This window comes from Rissa tridactyla, chromosome 4 (genome assembly GCF_028500815.1).
Source record: "Rissa tridactyla isolate bRisTri1 chromosome 4, bRisTri1.patW.cur.20221130, whole genome shotgun sequence".
In the NCBI taxonomy this organism is placed as follows: Eukaryota; Metazoa; Chordata; class Aves; order Charadriiformes; family Laridae; genus Rissa; species Rissa tridactyla.
In genome coordinates this window covers 11,731,800-11,751,728 of record NC_071469.1, presented here as the reverse complement: position 1 = coordinate 11,751,728, position 19,929 = coordinate 11,731,800, and the positions used below count along the sequence as shown (strand labels likewise).

The following is a 19,929-nucleotide window of genomic DNA, read 5'->3' as shown; positions in this document are numbered from 1 at the left end:
ATAAATCTTACGCTACAGCATTCACATTAAGCCCTTTTGAGATTCATTAACAGTCTCATTGCAGAGAACACTGTGAGTTCTGGGTAAACAGAATTCTCTAGGTCTCTCAGTTCTCAACAGCCTTCTAAATATTCCTATTATGCCTTTCTGAGCAGCTGGCGGCACAGCAGATCGTTTGGAGTTTCAGTTCTGCCCTTTAGGGGTGGATAAAGGATTACAGTTCGTGTTTTTTGTCCCTTCCCAATGGACTGAGTATAGCTTGTATAGCTCACAGTCTTGTGCTATTTCAAAGATGAAACCTGGTTGTGAACCAATGTCTGCTAAAGATGAGTACAAAACCATACTTTTCCTTTGCATTCCAGCATAAAAGAGCAAGAAAAAATGTAATGTTTGCTTTAAGTCGATCTGGGGAATGACTAATTGTCTAAAGGAGTGGATGGGAAAAGGAGTTTGGCTCTTGTCTACGAGCGTACGTGATACTATGAGAGATAGGGTAGTAGAAGGTGTCTGTAACATTAACAGCCTCTGTTTTAAGAATGGAAAGATAGACATTAGGTTGCTTATAAGTCTTCAGTTTGTGTTTGTATGTGTATATATGTGTGTGTGTGCTAACAGGCACTCAGACTGCTGTTTTTAAAGTATGTTGCGTGGATTTTTTCATAAACTTTTGGAAAGAGTAATAGCATGTTTTCATGGGTACAAAATACTAGTAGTTTCACTGCTGCACTTAGAATATCTTTTAGTAGTCTCTTATGAAAGTTTTTCTTTTGAATATTGCATAGGTTCAGCTGCATCTCTAAAGTACAGGTAATCAGAGTCTTATTATTTTCTCTTGCTCATAACTTTGGCATAAAGTTCTTTTCCATTTGGAACAGATGGTATTAAAACAGTTTCTAATAACGCAGTGTTGGATTTCTTTTTATATTAAGATTTTTTGCCCAAGTTAGACAGGCGTTTACTAAATTTGTTCTTGCACCCCCACCACTGCCTAATGCTTCCCCAGCTGTTTCTGTAATTGTGTCACCAATAATTCCTTATAGTGGGGGCGGTGTTTGCTAGGTCTGGGGTTCAGGGTGAACTGGTCCACGTTCCTTTTCCTTCCCGTCCTCAATTCCTTTTCTCTCTTCATCTGAAAGATAAGCCATTCAACTTAGTCTTCTTTTATATCCAATAAAACAGAAGGCATTGAGAAACATACAGGACATTGCTGCGCTCTGGTAGTAAATGTTAAGTATGTTCTTTAAAAATTGCTTTGTTATTAGGTGTCAATTTTTCCCCCATTAGTCTAGTAAAACAGTAACCCCAGGGAGGGAGGGGGAATAGTATAAGTAAGAAAATAATGGAAATAAGTAGAAAATGGTGCAATTAGAAGGGAAAACAGTCTATGACTTCCAGTGTTTCTGAGAGGAAACGAGGACCTGAAATGTATTTTGGGCAAATCTACCTCAAATAGAAAATAATGAAATATTCTAATCAGCACAGAAAGTTAGATGCATGTGTTTGTTTACTGGTAATGTAAGTGAACATTACTAAGACTTTTCTTGAAAAATCAAGATGTGTCTGAAGTTAGTGAGTATTGCCCAGAATTGGACAGAATATAAAAAGAACCGGTCAGAGTATAAAAAGTATGTTCTGCTATGAGGTTTTTGAAATGTCTGTGCTACCAATTAAATAAATGCTGTGCAGATATTTTCTCAACATGTTCCAGCCTGAACTATCCAAAGTACACCTGTCAGAGTAAATAAATGTATGCTTTGTACTTACTGCCATTAAATCAAAGAAGGTAGTGTGAGTTCTCTCTCAGCTAACTTATGTGAGTCTCTTCATCCCTACACTAATGAATCCATTTTAATCTTCTGCGCTGAACAAATAAAATATGTTTCTTGATTGGTATCGCTCTAACTTCTTCATTAGAAGAGCAGGAATCTGACGAAGATGTTTTGCAATTCTGTTTAGTAAAGGGATGCTGTTATTTTCAATGCTGATGACATCCTTGTTCTTTCATTCCTCTCTATTCAGAGATTCTACAAGTGGTTACAGCTTGTGTAATTGATCAGTTTTTCCTGCTTTCCTTCTGGTGTGCTCCATTGTAAAACATAAAGGTGTGATTGTGACAAATGGAGAAACTGACTACTTCATTGACTGAGCAGATATTCTGGAAATCAAATTTAGGAAAAAAACCCCAGAAAATCCATGCACAGTTCCACCAAGTCATGTTCCCTGCAAACAGACACTTTCTGAATGGTATTCAGGCAGTAATTTAGTTTGGTGAACGAGGCATGAGAGTAGAACACAAGATCTTTCCCTGCTTAGTTCAGCCACTGGGCTTCTCAGTCCTGGTTTAGTTCCCCATGCTATATTCATCTGGGTGTTTAATCTGTAGTATGAGAAAGGTGATCAGGAGAATTATCTTATAGCAGCTTGAGATAATCTGATGAAAATTTTTTTCCTAAGAGGTACCAGCTACCTCTTAGGTAGCACTTGGTACTGGAACCTCACTCTTTAAATGCTGCTAGTTGAAGCTATACTCAGTAGAATAAATCTGACAACTATATAACATACCACTTTAATTTTTATTACTGTGGTAATACATTTTGATTATTACCACAAACAAGAAATGCAATTTTCTCTGGTGTTTTGTGGGTCACCGGTGATTAAAGTTTCTAAATCAAATGAGTACACTACTATAATCCTTAATTTTTTGTGTAGCTACACGCTGTTTCTCAAATTAGTAATGAACTTTTTCCGAAGCTGTGAAGGAGTTCTCTGGAGGCACAGGATACTTCAAAGATCTGTCAGTGTTATGTTCTACACTGTCTTTCTTGAGCTCAGGATTTCAGTATGCAACAAAAAAGTTTCTAGTGCTTTGCTTGTTGCCATTTTTAAATAGATAAATTACAGTAATTCTATTTTCTGTTGGTTTTAAAAACTAAGTAACTGCATACCTTTAGATCAATGTGGCCTTGTGTCATAATCTTAAAATATGAATTGTCCTACCGCAGAAATACTGATGAAAATCATGATTATCCAGCTTCCTTTTTCTGATATAATGTATTGATGTAAATATAAAGTTTAAACTTGTGGACACTTACTGAAATAGACCCGTAAATTGTCTTTGTGTTACCTTTGACTTACATGTTTTAGTCTTGTCAGAATTAAACTTGGGCGGGGGGGAGGTATTATTTTAAACCTTTTCCCCAGTACATTACAATTGATACAGTAATGACTAAAATATGTACAGATGTTCATATATCCAGTTACGGCTCCACTCTTTCTCTTGCATTTGAAAATATATTGGGATTTATGTAAGAAACTAAGTGTGAAAGTTATGTCTCTAGGAAATTGAGTGATTGAGTTACATATACATGTTCAGACTTTTTATTCAGTTTGATAAAGTTTTTCAGTCCTTCTGTGAACACTTAAAGCTGATGTTTTACACTTTGTCCCTTTGAGAATTAATATAGTATACCTTCATGCCAGCTGCCTGTTTAGCTTTTTGTTGGGTGTTTTGGTGGTGTTTGTTTTTTTTGTCTTGACCAAAATATTCTCAAAACAATGCCACTAGCAACTAAAGAACCAATAATTGAAAATACTAGTAAATTTTTTGTGAACTTCTGATGAAATGATAACCAACTTGATTATAGTTTCTGCCACAGTGAAGTGTGTAGTATTTTCTTTGTTTTTGCAATGTTTGGCATGTAATCAACTTGTGCTGAACAAGCGGTCCTGAATAGCATTGGCAGATGAAATAACTTCTAAAAAGGACATGTTGGCCATGTTCTAAAAACTTAAGGGGTAAAATCGGTAAAAAAAAATCACTTGATTCAGTTTAATCTTTGAGATTGTGACCACAAAGATACTTTGGGTGCTTCTGAAAAGTGACAGCAGATTATTTTTAGATTGGCAGTTCTGTGAATATCTTAGAACTGGTTACCATGCTGCAGTTCAGGTGTGTCTTCTCAGTAATCAGGTGTGATGAAAGCCTTTTAAGTAACATTCATTATGCATGAATTCCATAGGATTGGTGAATGGTCTAATTTTGAAGCTGTGTGAGAAATATACTTGATATACTACAAAAGTCTTCACTGTAGCTAATGTCTGAAAACAGATGTAAATAATGGGTTTTTTTGAAGAATTCTGGCAGAGTACTGCAGAAGCTAAAGGAGTGGAAAGCAGGTATGTTTACTGATTTGTATAGGTATTGTGTTGAGATTAGTAACAATGAATGAAGGAAAATAAAAAATTAGCAAATATAGCAACTTAAAGTAGTATCTGTTTTTTTGTAAATAAAATATTTTCATCATAATTTGATGAACAAACTTGAGCATAGGAAGTTCCACCTAAACATGAGGAGGAACTTCTTTCCTGTGAGGGTGGCAGAGCACTGGAACAGGCTGCCCAGAGAGGTGGTGGAGTCTCCGTCTCTGGAGACATTCAAAACCCGTCTGGACGAATTCCTGTGTAACCTGCTCTAGGTGACCCTGCTCTGGCAGGGGGTTGGACTAGATGATCTCCAGAGGTCCCTTCCAATCCTGTGATTCTATGATTTGGAAAAATCACCTAGGTCCTTCCTCATATATCTATACCTTCTATGGAGGCATTGTGCTTCAGAGTTCTGTGATCTCCCTGGGGCCCTTTGCGGTAGTGGTAGCAGATAGAGTTTATGCCCATGCTTTATGGGTGCTTACCTTCTTAACTGTTATCCTTCATTCTCTGCGATGTTGGTAGAGAACTACACAAAGAATCCCGGCAGACTCACCTTGTTATTCAGCTTCTCTTCAGCCTTCTGCAGCAACAGGTGGACAGTTTAAAATTAGACAGTTATTAAAGAGTTAAAAATTAGCCCTGTATTTACATCTTTTCACAGAATCGTAGGGTTGGAAGGGACGTCTGGAGATCATCTAGTCCAACCCCCCTGCCAGAGCAGGTTGCAAAGGGATGTGTCCAGGTGGGTTTTGAATGTCTCCGGAGACGGAAACTCCACCATCTCTCTGGCCAGCCTGTTCCAGTGCTCTGCCACCCTCAGAGTAAAGAAGTTGCTCCTCATGTTGAGGTGGAACTTCCTATGCTCAAGTGTGTGCCTGTTACCCCTTGTCCTGTCCCTGGGCACCACTGAAAAGAGCCTGGCCCCATCTTCCTGACACCCACCCTTTAAGTATTTATAAGCATTGGTAAGATCCCCCCTCAGTTGTCTTTTTTCCAGACTGAAAAGACCCAAATCCCTCAGTCTTTCTTCATAAGAGAGATGTTCGAGTCCCCTAATCATCTTGGTAGCTCTCTGCTGTACCCTCCCCAGCAGTTCCCTGTCCCTCTTGAAGCAGGGAGCCCAGAACTGGACACAGTACTCCAGGTGCGGCCTCACCAAGGCAGAGTAGAGGGGGAGGATGACCTCCCTCGACCTGCTGGCCACACTCTTCTTGATGCAGCCCAGGATGCCATTGGCCTCTTGGCCACAAGGGCACATTGCTGACTCATGGTCATCCCGTTGTCCACCAGGACTCCCAGGTCTCTTTCAGCTGAGCTGCTCTCCAGCAGGTCAGCCCCCAACCTGTACTAGTGCATGGGGTTATTCCTCCCCAGGGGCAGCACCCTGCGCTTGCCCTTGTTGAATTTCATAAGGTTCCTCTCTGCCCAACTCTCCAGCCTGTCCAGGTCTCTCTGGCAGTACAGCCATCTGGTGTGTCAGCCACTGCGCCCCTCCGCCCCAGGCTTTCTGTCATCAGCAAACTTGCTGAGGGTGCACTCTATCCCCTCATCCAGGTCATTGATGAATATATTGAAGAGGACTGGACCCAGTACTGACCCCTGGGGAACACCACTTGTCACTGACCTCCAACTAGACTCTGTGCCCCTAATCATGACCCTCTGAACTCTGTCTTTCAACCAGTTATCTATCCGCCTTACTGTCCATTCATCTGGCCCACTCTTCCTAAGCTTCCCTGTGAGGTTGTTGTGGGAGACCGTGTTGAACGCCTTGCTGAAGTGAAGGTAGACAACATCCACTGCCCTCCCCTCATCTATCCATCCAGTCATGCCATCATAGAAGGCTATCAGATTAGTCAGACATGATTTCCCCTTGGTGAATCCATGTTGAGTACTTCTGATAGCTTTCTTTCCCTCCGCGTGCCTTGAGATGATGCCCAGAATGAGCTGTTCCATCATCTTTCCAGGGACGGAGGTGAGGCTGACCGGCCTGTAGTTCCCCGGCTTCTCCTTCTTGCCCTTTTTGAAGACTGGAGTTTTTAATCTCTAAACTGTGCAAAAAATCAATTTCTTAGTATACCTGTCTGTTGGTGATTTTGTAATGAAGTAAGCCTTCATTTCAAAATTGTCCAAAAAGAGAAAACTCTTCTTATTATTTTTGCTCAGACTCTTAATTTGTTTTTAATGCTAACATTGCATTTGTAACAATCCAGTAGAAAGCCTTTTAGAATATTATCAGCATAGGAAAATGTTTAAATAAAGTTCATGGTAGTTCTGTACTTGAAGGACTGGAGGGCAAGTGTGAATGCACGTCTACTGCTCCTGTGACTCCATAGGAAGCACATATTGTGATTATAGGTTAATATATAAAAGTGTAATAAGTATCTTGTGTTGTTCGTGCATTCCCTTCTCTCAGATTTTTTTTTTTTTGAAAGAAAAACAAGGAGCATGGTGATTAAGAAGGTGGAGACAAGATGCAAACAAAAGGAAGCTATATAAAGATGAGGCTGTTTCAAATCTGAGTGTAAAGTTTGTACTTTAATGAACGTATGGTGGCAGATAGTTTGCAAATAGAACTTCATTTACATTTAATTCTCACAATTATTTTAGTCTGGTTACAAAAACCTTTGGAAATGAAATAATTCAGGGTTATATGATCAGCTAAAATTATAACCTTTAAGACTAAGAGAGTGAAATACTCAAAATGTCCAGTGGTTGAGAGAGAACTATTTAGATTTTAAAACTCAGTCTGTTACTACTGTGGATGTATTTTGTGTTACCCCTTAATTTAATAACAGGAAACTTTGTTAGAGTTCTTGTGTCATATGTAGGCATGACCAGGAAATATTTGTACTCTTTCATTATTGACAGTTGCTATGTTTGATTTTTCTAAGGGAAGTAATTAATCTTGAACCACCTTAATTGACCATATTTAAAAGACCATTAGGAGATAACTGTAAGACGACTGGTTCTTCAAGGCATTCTTAAGTAAAACATATTTAAAGTATTGTAGAGTACATAACTTAGATGGAAAAAAGCCTCTGTAAAACTGAAAAGTAAATGTTTTGATCTCTAGTTCAGTTGTCCCCAGACACTTTCCCCCCTGCCATATTGTTTTCTATAGTCTTTTGAACACCCTGGATACAGGTACTTATCTCTGGCCCCATACCAACTTTTTCTGGTTGTCATTTCTATTCTTTTATAAATGCTTTTTACAAATGACCCAGTAATCCACAATAGTAGCAACAAACTCTCAAAGGTAAATGCTAGCCTTATATTATAACATACTCTCTATTTCTGAGGCATAGTGTTATTTTTTGGACATGTTTAGAAAGTTGGAAGTATTAGACTTTGAAGTGTGTATCTATTATAAAAATAATTCTTCCATATGCATTTTACAGGAGTGACAGTTAACAGCTGGCATGCAACGCTATTTCAGTGAGGCGGCAAATGCTTTTGTTAATGTTTTTTTTATTAAAATTTTTTTACTAGAGAAGCGTTTCTGAGGAGGCGGTCTTTGAAAACAACAAATGAATCCATGATCTACATGAGGCAGAGAAGGGGGTGAAACTGCTACCCCCTTTTCCAAAAAGAATGAGATCACAGAGGCCCTGCTACAGAATTTTGTTTTGTATCTCTTGTCCTCCTTTCTCATTGGGTCCTCCACCATGGGAGAGCATTCTTACGGTTCACTTAGCCAGGGCCATTAGTCTCAGTATGGCCTCAGCCGCCTTCTGTGATCTCCAGCAGTTATCCTGTATCTACAGACAGCTGGAAAACAGCATGAGCATGGGGTGAAGGCAGAAGCAATAGGATTGCTGCCGTAATGACACTTTTTGCTCTTCTAGGCCATTCAGGGTAGAAGGGGGAGTTACTCCTCTTGTCCTGTGAGCAGCAGGATCATTCACAGAGACTCATACCTGAGGATGGAGGGTGTCATTTTAACCTTTCAGGATAACAAGTTAGTATATCCAGTTGGTGTTGGTATTAAGTAATTTAAGTACTACTACATATAATACATGCATTTAAAATACTACTACAACTCTGCTGGTACCTTTATATCACTTGGTCCATTTCCAGGAGAGTTAAGGATTCTGTAGAGAAGCTAGAGGGCTGACTCGGGTTAAAGTTAACGCACTGAAAAACCAACCAGAAATGATTAATTTTAAGAAGGATTAGCTATCTAAGCCTGCGCAACATGTAACTGCATGACCATTTGTACCAGCACAAGAAAGGGGACAGTGTGGGGGTGGAAATAAGCAGGTGGGAGCAAGACTGCTGCTTCTGGCAGCAATTGCTGCTTTTCAAGCTTTTAACTGCTTGTATAACTGAAGCATTGCTGTGTTCAAAGTTTTTAGGCTGCCATGTGTATGTGAAGTGTTTTTTAGCGTACTGTAAATTCTGTGTTGAGTTTTCAACGTAGATGGGTGTGTTCATATTATTGTATAAGGGCATCATAATTATTTTTAATTGCATTAGTCTTAATGAGGTATCTCATTCAGGCATCAATTTCATTCTGTTAAAGTATATCAAATACTATGAGAGGAAAGCATAGCTAAATGCCATAGATTGAAGTAGATAGTAGTAGGTAGTATAACCAAGGACATAATGCTGCAAATGTGTTTAAGTGAAGCAGTTTGTGTGAACTGAAATAGATAAGTGCTCACAAGGTTGAAATGGGAGTTCAAGCTTTGTAATGGGGAACATAAATGGACTAGCCCCTATGTGGTTTTTAAGAGTCTCGGATTTCTACTCTGACAATTTTCTAAAATATTTTGTCGATTTTTATTGACTCTCCTTTCCTTGCACTGTCTTCGAAGTCTCTCTGACTGTAATTTTGGAGACAGGGAAGTTGTTTGAAATCTTTGTGATCCATCAGAGGTGAATGGGTATTAAAAGTTGATAAGCAATGAGGATAATAACACAAAAAATAAAGCCACATTTCAGTTATGCCGAATTAAAACAATAATGATACTTCTTTCAAGACTATTTTTTTTAATTGCCCTGTTGTGTGTTAGCCCTGGTAGGCAGCTAAGCGGCATGCAGCCACTCGCTCACTTCCCACTCCCAGTGGGACAGAGGAAGAGGAAAGGAAGAGTAAAAGCAAGAAAACTTGGTGTGAAGGCAAAATTGTCTAATAAGTGAAGGAGAAGTGGAAGAATAGAGGGGGGAAAAACCCAATACAAGGGATGCTAAGGCAATCGCTCACCATGTCCTATGGGTACATGAATGCCCAGACAATGGCAAAGATGGAACCTAACTAAACTCCCTCTTTTCCCTTTTGTTGCTGAGCAAGGCGTTACATGGCCTGGAATATCTCTTTGGTTAGTTTAGGCCATCTGCCTTGTTGTGTCCCCTCCCAGCCTCTTGTGCACCCCCAGTCTGTTCACTGGGGGGCAGAGTGAGAACTGGAGAAGGCCTTGATGCTGTGCAAACACTGTTCAGCAAGAGCTAAACCATTACTGTGTTATCAGCATTTTTTCAGTCACAAATCTAAAACACAGCACCTTAGGAGCGGCTATGAAGACAATTACCTCTACCACAGCCTGGCCCAGTGCACACCCTTTTGGTAATTTTTCTTCCTATTTTCCAGTCTTGGTCCTAGGCCTGAGGATAGGCTGAAAGGACTGCCCTAAGTCTTGTGAATCCTTGATATCCCATCCCAGGAAAAAATAAAGAAGGGAGAGAGCAAGGTTTCAGTAATTAGGAAAGTGGTCAGAATCAGCGTATATATTCTTGAGTGTGGATGACATTTTAATCTCAGTATGAAGTATTTTTTTCCTCGCTAGTAATGGGACAGAAAACCTCTGTTGAGTTTCACTAGCTTCAAAGCACAGTTGGATTTTGCCTGAAGTCTGTCCAGGTATAATGAAGAATTTGAAGTTGAGGATAAAGTATGTTACTCAGGTGCTCATAAACCTGATACCACAAAGTCAGTCAGTCAGATTCAAAATAAAATGATTGTGTCTAAAGGTTGTTCAGAATTATTTTGCCTCGGGAAACGTTCCAACACAAGATATATCAAAGACAACAGCTCAAAATGATTCTGTTTATTGAGACCTCCTGGGATCAGTGTTTAGAAAAAGTGTATTGTTTGCCACATGTGTACTGTAAAATACTCCTTTATAAAGTATGTTTTGGTTCAGGCATTTGTAACAATTCTAAGTGCACTGTTTCCTCATTAACTCAAACTAGGCTGCGGTGAGGCACCAGTGTTGAGTAACAACTCGCAGTCCTCAGACAGAATTAGTCTAGTAAACTGTCTTTCAAAAAGAAGTTGCTTCTTTCCTCTAAAATAAAGCCAAATGTGAGTCCGACTTCTCTTTTCTTCAGTAGATGAGTAACCACAGCAGTGTCCAAAGCAATGGAGACCACCTGCTCAGTGCTCTGCTCATTCTGAGGATCTTTATCGTCCCTTTTTTCCGTCCCGGGGGAGTGACCTGCTCACTTGGCAATTTCAAGGAAGCTGGACTTAGAAAAAGAGCTTTGCTGGGCTGGGGAAAGCATGGAGTGTGACTAGCCCAGCTGGGGAGAGAAGGGAGTTGTGGGCTGTAAGAACTCTGAAGTCCATTGTTCAAAATGCGCAGGGTAGAGACAGTTTTTAGAGTGGAGATGGTAACCTAGCTCCCTGATTATTCTTCCCTTAATTGCTGTATATTTGCAGGGTCTTTAGCCTTTACATTTTGTGCAGAATGCAATGTTGTCAGCATGTATCCAGTGTAGTGTTTAATGGGTTGGAATTGGGAAAGGAATTCCTGAAATATAGTTGTGGTTTCTCAAGGAGACGGTTTGATAGCAATTTGTATTTGTCATAGCTGGGAAAGAGTTGAAACAAACTTTTGTTCAGTTGAACTGCAATTAAGGTCTGAATGTTTCTATGCAATGATACTTCAGAAGTAAAATGTGTAAGTGTAGACTACTTTTTTTTGTGATTGAAGCTACCAAATTTCACTTTATACTTGTAATTGCTGGAAATGCCGTGCCCAGTCGGTTACACAAACTTGGAACGTATACCCCAAAGTTTGACCAGCAGTAATGTAATAGGCAGTAGTCACTTGTGTGCGTTTCATATGGTAGTCTTAAGTTGCTGAAGCTACATGAAGTTTGAGAATTGCTGTCTTAGGCTTAATCATCCAAGTAATTTTGTGAATGTAAGCATGATGTCTGTCATTGCCACTTGCTACTGATCTCTTTGTCTTTCCTCTGTATTGCAGTGATTTTTGAGAATTATTTATAGGGTGTGGACGTGTAGGAAGTTCTCTACTGGTGATCATTTGAAGTCTCAATAGGCTATTAACTTTACTTGGCAGTCAAACTTCACACATCTGTTATTTAAACCCTTGACTTAAAACTTGTGATTTTACTTACAGATTCATGCTGTCAATATTTTTGCCTGTTGGAAATACTGGAATTTGGAAACCTTGGGTAGAATCTACATGAAGCTTGAGTTTAGCTTTAGGTTTCACTTTCAGTCTGTAGGAATAATAATATAAAAGAACTGAAGCAGGAGTTAGTCTTGGGAGAATCTTCTTAAAATATGTTTGTATTGGTTTGTCCTCATAAGGTTAATAAAATGCTACTATAGAATTTCAATGAATTTAGTGGTTCAAAGCTGAAAAATAGCAGGCCACATCTAAATGCGGTGCTAAAACCACTACAGTTTTACATTTGAATATTGTTTGGGATAGATCTAGTAACACTAATATTTTTGTTATTCTTATTTTCAACAAATACAAAACCTATATGGTCAAAGCTAGTGTCTCAGTCTTGCAGATGGCACTAATAGCAATGCTTCTTTTGTTAGTATATACAGAATTACAGCTTGAATTACTTCAGTGCTACAATATGCTTTCTGCGCTGCAACTTGCAGATCTTTCATGTAAAAAAGATGAAATATTTTTTAGAAAGGTACATGAGGTAAATGCTTATGTACAGTGGTGCTCTGGAATATCCACCTGTGTCAGACCTGTGTGTTGATTGCATATTTGTATTATAAAGAGTCTTTTGCAAGTTTGGTCTAATACATAGTCAGAAATTTTCTACCTGCAGGTTTGGGAACGCCATCTCCTTTCTAGAAATGGAAGAGTGTAAAAGATGGAGTGACTTGGGATGAAAGTATAGTGTTTCAATATTTTTAAAAGGTTAACATTTGAAATTACAATTTAATTCAAATTTTATTTATTTCTAAAATTCCTAAACATCATATAAACAGTATAATGTTTAAATTTGATTTGTTTGATGTTTTATGTGGAATATTGAAAATCAACTTTTGCCATTCGGAATTTGTTTAGAGTTGAAGTAACTCTTGAAAATCTTCTAGCAGTCCTTTTCTGAGCAATAAAGAGCTGAGAACCCAGCATAAGAGAATTCTTGTAAAAGATGTAAGCTATAGATATTTGTGTTCAGATCAGGTGATGCCTGGAGCCTGTCCTCCCCTTCCACCCTCCACTGCATACCAAGTAAAATAGCGCACTAGAAAATTACATGCACCTTTGTGTAAACTGGACTTAACTTGCCTGTCTGTGGAGAGAAAGGAATTCAGGCTAAAGTAAGGGCTCTTTGGAGACACAGATTAGGAGGAAAATTGGAAGGTTTAAGTCTTCAGCTCAGGGCAATATACTGGTGATGATCATAATATTATAAATGAGCCATTTCAAAATTGTGCTCTCTATTAACCTTTAAGTCACTTTAGCAAAGTGTATGTAACTTTTAATTGAGAGCAGGTAAAGCTAGTAAGTAACAAAACATTTAAATTGTGGTGGTGGTGTTTGTTTTCTTATTTGTCTTTGGTTTTTTTATTATTTTGTTTTTAAAACCTCTGTTAAATCTGAAATGACAAACTGTGTAAAGAAAACAATTGCTAGATACAATTACTAATCTTGGATTATTAGAACTTCAAAACCAGAACTTCAGTTCTCTGTATGTAAAGAAAGAAATGTCGCCTTACGTGTCATCCTGCTGAGAAATTAAATGCAGTGGTCTAATGTAGGCTGTTCTTGTAAGTGGGGCAAATAGGGCAAGTCAGTAAAGATTATGTCAGTATTTCATGTTTTGATTATCTTGACTGAGGGCGCAGTTGAAGAAATTTGGAAAAGAGCAATGATGTTATTAGCATCTTCCTTCTCACTTCCTGTTTTTCCTCTCTGGAAAAATACAGAGTGCAATGCTTCAGATTCAGAAACTAGTTAATTTGATGTTTGTCCATAATCAAAAACCAGTTTTGTACAGGTGATGTTTTTTGTTGCATTTTGATGGTAAAACAGAGATACTAAGTCAGGCTTTAAGTGTTAGGAACAAGAATAGTCAGTAACTTCATCTCCTTGTATCTTTGGCTGAATACTTCAAAATGAGTTCATATTAATAAAAACTTCCCTACAGGAAATAATTTATGCATGAAGGAACAGTTTCATGTGAAACTGGATAGCTTCATAATTTATAAATACAATAGTGAACTGGATTGTAGGGTTATATGATAATATTGCACTTGAGCCATTTGAGGCAAAAAGTTTGCCCATGTCTGGAGGGTTTTTTTAATGTAATGAAGGAATTTGTTAGTATGAACTTATATCTTGAATTTTTGTTTACATTTTCGTATCCACTCTCTTTTTTACTTTATGAAATGTAGTCTGTCACTACAACTTAACTAACATTTTGTGTAACACTACTTCTATGATAATTTAAATGTTAAAATAGTGTACAGTGGGCTTCATGTTAACAGCGAATTTGTTAAAATATTTGGGGGCTATTCCTTTTAAAGTTAATAATCTTATATAATAATCTTATATATAAAAAATATACTATATATATAAAATATACTATAAAGCTTACTTTATGCAAAAAATTAAATTTACTATTGTAAAGAATTATGACTTGTTAATTTTGTTTTTATATACTATAGGATATGTTTTGGAGTTGCAGACAAAGTATCTTTGCTGAAATGAAGAAGAAATTTTCACAGGTAGACAGACAAAATCGACTTTATCAAATGATAACCATGATACGTAGTAACAGCATGATGCTGTTTGTAGCTTTTGTTTATTTCTTAATGTGAGCATGAGCTGTTGAATTGCTTGTGCATGTTCTTGAATACAAAGATTATGTATGTATTAAATGCAGTCTTAACAGCAGAAGCTTCAAACCGAGTATGTGTTTACATGCTTTTACACTGGTGTGTGCATTTTTGGCTCTCTGTAGCTTTTCATAGAAAAATGGAATTGTGTAGCTGTCATAATATATCACATTATGTAATGATTAAAATTAAGTTTTGTGTTTACTTTGGACTAAACTAAGTCAGTTTGTCACAGTAGTTTAGAGGCCTATCACTGGTCAGTATTGCCTTTTACACTATTTTTATAGTAAAGTAGCCACAAACAAGACGTTTGCATTGTTCTCTGATAGTTCAGATGGTATATGTGAATGCTTGCCATGAGTAGGTTATTTTTGCTTTATCTATTTACTGTGAACAACTTGGAGCAGTGGCAGCATGAATGATGGCTTAATATCCTTGGCTGTGCTAACCCTGAGTTAAACCACTTCAGTCTGTCAGAATTACATCTGTGAACAAGGAAGAGAGGATTTGTCCAACGTGGAACAGCCAGCAAATCTTCTGTAATCTATAATTTGCTTGCTTAATGTCATTTCCATCCATCAGATACTGTGTGTCTAATTATTTTCAGTAGCAACTCCGCTATGAGTCACAATTGATCCACTGTCAAAGGTAGTGGAGAAAGCATGAGTAGGAGGCGTTGAATTTATAGGTATCTTCTGCAGAGAGGAGGGAAGTTAAGGTGTTGCTTATGTAAAGGCAGCAGGACAACAAAAAATCGAGTCTCCGGTGGAGAACTTCTATTCCTGACATGCTCATATACAGTAGCAGCTCAAGTTGTAGGATCAGTGGGAATCGTTAAATCTGAGTTAATTTACATTTTTTCTAGATGAAGCTGTATGAGTAGTAGGAGATGCCTCTTAACCTCTCTGCACTGTTCTATAGAGGAGGGTAGGCTTCCACCCAGAGCCTCTACTATTGCTGGGGCAGCTGGGTCATCAGGGTTGGTTGATTTTATGAGTTTGTTGGGTTTTAGCTGCTGCTTGACCTCTTTAGAAAAATCAAGAAAGTAGACCACTGACCTGGGCCACAAGCTTCATCTTCTCTTTTGTAACCACACAATGAAAGAGAGAAATTGCGTGTGTGTTGTTTAGCCAAAAAAAAATTGAAGAATGAAACTGTGCTGGGAAATTTAAAGGAAAGAACCCAGGAGAAGTAATCACTGGTGAAGTTTAATTTCAGTCTGCTGAAGTACAGCCCTGTGTGTCTCTGTGGGAGCTGTGGATGAAAATGAGTATATAATGTCAAAATTACTTTGACTTCTAAATTATGTTTGCTTCTTAATGTGTATTTAATGTTTCAGGAATAGTTTTCCTCTGTCGTCTTGGAAAGTCGTTTCTTTAGAAAGACTAAAAGTCTCCAGTAAAGGCTAAATGTATGAAGATAAAGTATTGCAGATTTGCTGGAAATAGTGCCTTGCATCTTTTTGCATCCAGTTAATGAAGATTTCCACACAGGACATTAACGTCAAATTTCTCTATGTTTATTAAATGTAAAGTCTTAAGAAAAATCACAGTCTAAAGCAAACTAGCGTAATACAGATCGAGGGGAGATCATTTGCCCTTCTGACAACTCCTTTCTGATGATGGTAGCAATAGACACTGCAGTTGCGTGAAGACTGTCAGCTGGTCTGGAAATTTTGTAAAACGAGGGGGTGCAGCGTGAGCTATACAAGGGAGGCTGAAGTTGTTTAGATCTTCTTTGTAGTTCTTTATTCTCTGTAAGATGCTTATGACATGGCTGACAGTTTTAGCATGAACACAGTTCTTGCTTTTTATTAATGTTTTTATCCACTGAAAATCATGATAGCATTGCATGTATCTTTTAACCTTTTTAGGCGATGTGCACTTTAGCCATGGACTGAGATTTGGGTGCTCTGATGTGCATTACTAATGCTTTCTGTGTGTTACAAGTTGAAAAAGCTGAGTCCTTGGGGACTAACTAATTAGTCCCTCTACTGACCTGAAGCTTTCTTGTGTGACCTGCATTTAAATATTAGTTATTCCTGATGATTCTACAACTTTGGATAACTGAGAGATTTAATTGATTGTGCTTAGATCTTTGCCTTCCTGGGTATTCAGTGTTGGTGAAATACCATTTTCTTGGCTTATCTAGGTCCATAAAGTTTTATCACAATTCCATTGTCACCTTTATTCAAGATTTTTACTTGTCTGATATTGAAGTTGCTGTTTAAAGTCTCTTTACTTTGCCTAGTAGCTAGTTGGCAATGTTAATTTTCTTACTCTGTTTAGGCAGAAGAATTTCTCCTGTGATTCACGCAGCAGTGGATTTTGTAGAAGAAAGTTGGTGGCTTGATGATGAAACTTTTTGTTTAATGGTCAGCTTCCAAGATTATTTGGAAGCTTGCAGGTCTTCTGGGTTGCATTTCTAAAAATCACAAAAGTTATACTTCTACCTCAGCAGGGTTTACGATCACGTCAAAGCAAAATAGGAGCTTGAAATGGTGTTTTGTAGCAGTCTACTATCTGCTTACTGGCTGAAATTCTGTGCAGAACTTGAGCAGTTTCTCTACATGGTGATCCACCTATCCAGTTCCTTCTTGTTCTATGGAAGTGGAGCTTCTTTTTACGTAGGCCTTCCAAAACTGGAAGGTTCTTAATTTTCTTATGCCTGCTTTCAAAAGTGAAGTCCACTTTTAGGATTCCTAGGTTGTAAAAGTATACCATGCTTTAGTGGTGAAATCTTGTTTTGATTTTTCAACTAAACTCAAAAATGTTCTTAGCTTTACTCATTAATTGTTGCCTGCTGTCATTTCAGGTGGAAAGTGCTGCTGAAGAACCGAGGGTGCTGTGTATAATACAAGATACCACAAATTCCAAGACAGTGAACGAGCGTGTTACCTTGAACCTGCCAGCTTCCACACCACTGAAAAGGCTGTTTGAAGATGTGGCTTCAAAAGTGGGCTATGTGAATGGAACTTTTGATTTAGTGTGGGGAAATGGAGATAATGTAACTGATACGGTACGGCAAAAGTACTTTTTATTTCCCCTTGATAGCAGACATTTAAATCTTCACATTATGGAACAGTGCTCTCTGTATTATCTAGTGCTCATTTAATTCCTGTAAAAATTTGTAGTTGGTGCACCAGTGCAGATTGATACCACTCTTGATTTGGCTGAATTTTATTTTGTGTTATATCTACATTTTAGTTTCAAAATATGTTCTTAATTGATATGTGTATTTAATCATTAAACAAAAGAAACTAATATGATCATTCCAATGTAATGCTATTTTTTCATTATCAGTGTGTATTTTTAGTAATAATACCTATAATTAATCCCCCTATTTCCTGTGGCCTTGTTTGAGAAATGTTTTCTTCTCAACAGAAGCGTGCTGTGTAGTGACTTTCTATGTTTCTGTTACCTATTTGAATTCTAATGCAAACCCAAGTATTATTACTGTTATTGTTATCAATTCTATACTTTATTGTAAATTGGTGTTGGTTTTAGTTAATATGATTTCTACAGATGCACCTAGAAAACATTTTTAAGATTCCTTAAGAAATAGACGTTATTTTATTTCAGGTCATGTTTATCCTCGCTGAACTTTTTTTTTCCTTTAAAAAAAAAGATGTATGCAAGCTATGTAGGACCCTAAATGGTTTGATGTCCTGCAAGAAACTTGTAGACCAGTGTCTTGACTCCTGAATAGTTTAACCAATGTCTAAGTATTAAACCATACTGTGATACTTAATTTACACTTTCTTAAGCTGTTCCCAGGTTCTTTCAGTATTAATGATGAGTGTATTTTGTTTATACTGGATAATTATTTATTTTCATTTCATCTTAGTGTGTCAGAAGCTACTTCAAGCAATGTACTTGGATGGAATCTCTTAATCGTATATAGATCTGTTACCAAAAAAAAGTGTTGAGTTTTTTGCCTTTTTTTTTTTTTTTAGCAGACTCCAATAGATCAGAACAGTGACAAAACTATTCTTGATGCTGGTTTTGAGCCAGGGAAGAAGAACTTTCTGCATTTGACAGACAAAGATGGTGAGCAGCCTCATATAATGCCGGTAAGTAAAATCTTTGCTCAGCTACATAAGCTATAGTGTTCGGGGGAGAGAGGTGTATGTTCTGTGTATTGCTCATGAGAGATTAGAAAATGAAATAAAATTGGACTGTAGGACCAATTCCATCGGTAATGATTTGCTGTCATTTTTCATTCATGCTTGTCAAATATTTGTGTAAAGTTTTGCTGTGAGTAATTTTCTAAGGTTATACAATTAATTAATCTTTGACATATTCAGAGATAAGTCTTAACAGTACAGGTTTAATCATGTACCTAATCCTTTTCCTCTGAGTATATGAAAGCAATATTAGGCCTCTGTGGCAGCATTCTCAGAAACAGCAGTCCTGTATCAACAGCAGTTACCTACTTCCAATTTTGTCTTTACAAAAAAAAAATTATATATACACATACATAAAACAAGAGTTGTCAGTGTTGCTAAAAGCCACTGTCTGCCATAACAAATTATTTGAAATTTCCTATTTCTCAAATATGTGATGCAGTGAAAGATAAACGTAGCTGCGGTTTATTTAAACCAGGGATTGTATAGGCTAGTGATAACATTATTACTCAGCTCTCATGTCAGCATGGTGCTGGCCTACTTAACCTTTGTTGTGGACTTAATTATCTGAAAAGAGGAAAAAAACCCCAAACCCCACATTTAAATAATTGTGCACAAGGTCAGAATTTGAGAGTGATTCTGAAAGAATATCAAATTGTAATTTTTATACCTGAAAAAAAGATTAAAACTCATTCTCTATTTCGGTGCAGAAAACTTGAGACATAGGAAACGCTGAACTGCAGACTTGCTTGTTGTATGCATTTATGGTACTGTATTTGATTATACAGTATTCTAAAGGGCATTTTCTCCCACTAATGCGAAGAATGATTTCGGAGGGTCTTGAGAATTTGGAAGGCAGAATTAAAGTTACTCAAGCAACTGTGTATCTGCAATTTTGTCAAATTTGTGTCATACACTAACAAAATTGATTTCTTTGCTATGAAAGACGTAAAACTTGTAGGTGATTCAGTAAAAATTTGTTGTCTAACTTTTGCATAAAATCAGTGTATTTATGTTTTTAGGAGGAGTCAGGTACAACAGATGACAGCGCGCAAGACAGACTTATAGGCCCTCTTCCAAGAGAGGGCTCTGTTGGCTGTACCAATGACTATGTCAGTCAAAGCTACTCTTATTCTTCAGTCCTGAGCAAATCAGAGACAGGTATAGTGTTCTCTCTTATAAAGGCAATGCTAATCTGTAACTTTTTTAGCATATTTTCAAATAGCAGCACTTCAAGATTTTTGAAATAAATTGCAATTTATTTTAAAAACCCACATGGCTTCTACATTTTTCCATCATGTTTCCTACCGTATTCTTGTATTGCTTTGGGAACAGAAGAGCTGTATCCCATCCTTTTCTCACTTGTGACAGTGCAATTCAAACTCTGTCAGGGCCCCTCCTTTTCAGTATTAATCTGCCACTGCGTCCCTAGCTGAGTAGTCAGGATTGTATTACCAGAAAGTATTCACCTCAAGCTGTGTGTACACTCGCAGCTTAATGAGTACTTCATGCTCTGTTACAGAGGGGCTGT

General features: G+C 37.6%; 1 protein-coding gene across 8 annotated transcripts in view; it reads left to right on the top strand.

Moving 5' to 3' along the window:
• USP47 (ubiquitin specific peptidase 47) overlaps positions 1-19,929 on the top strand; it is a 58,754-nt gene that overhangs the window by 2,422 nt on the left and 36,403 nt on the right. For 4 of the 8 annotated variants that reach the window (XM_054200425.1, XM_054200428.1, XM_054200423.1 and 1 more), the window contains exons 2-5: positions 14,102-14,161; positions 17,087-17,290; positions 18,228-18,344; positions 19,421-19,559. In XM_054200425.1, the coding sequence (XP_054056400.1) occupies positions 14,102-14,161; positions 17,087-17,290; positions 18,228-18,344; positions 19,421-19,559 (520 nt within the window). The remainder of the gene's footprint in view (positions 1-14,101; positions 14,162-17,086; positions 17,291-18,227; positions 18,345-19,420; positions 19,560-19,929) is intronic. The other 4 variants (XM_054200429.1, XM_054200424.1, XM_054200427.1 and 1 more) reach the window with 2 other exon arrangements.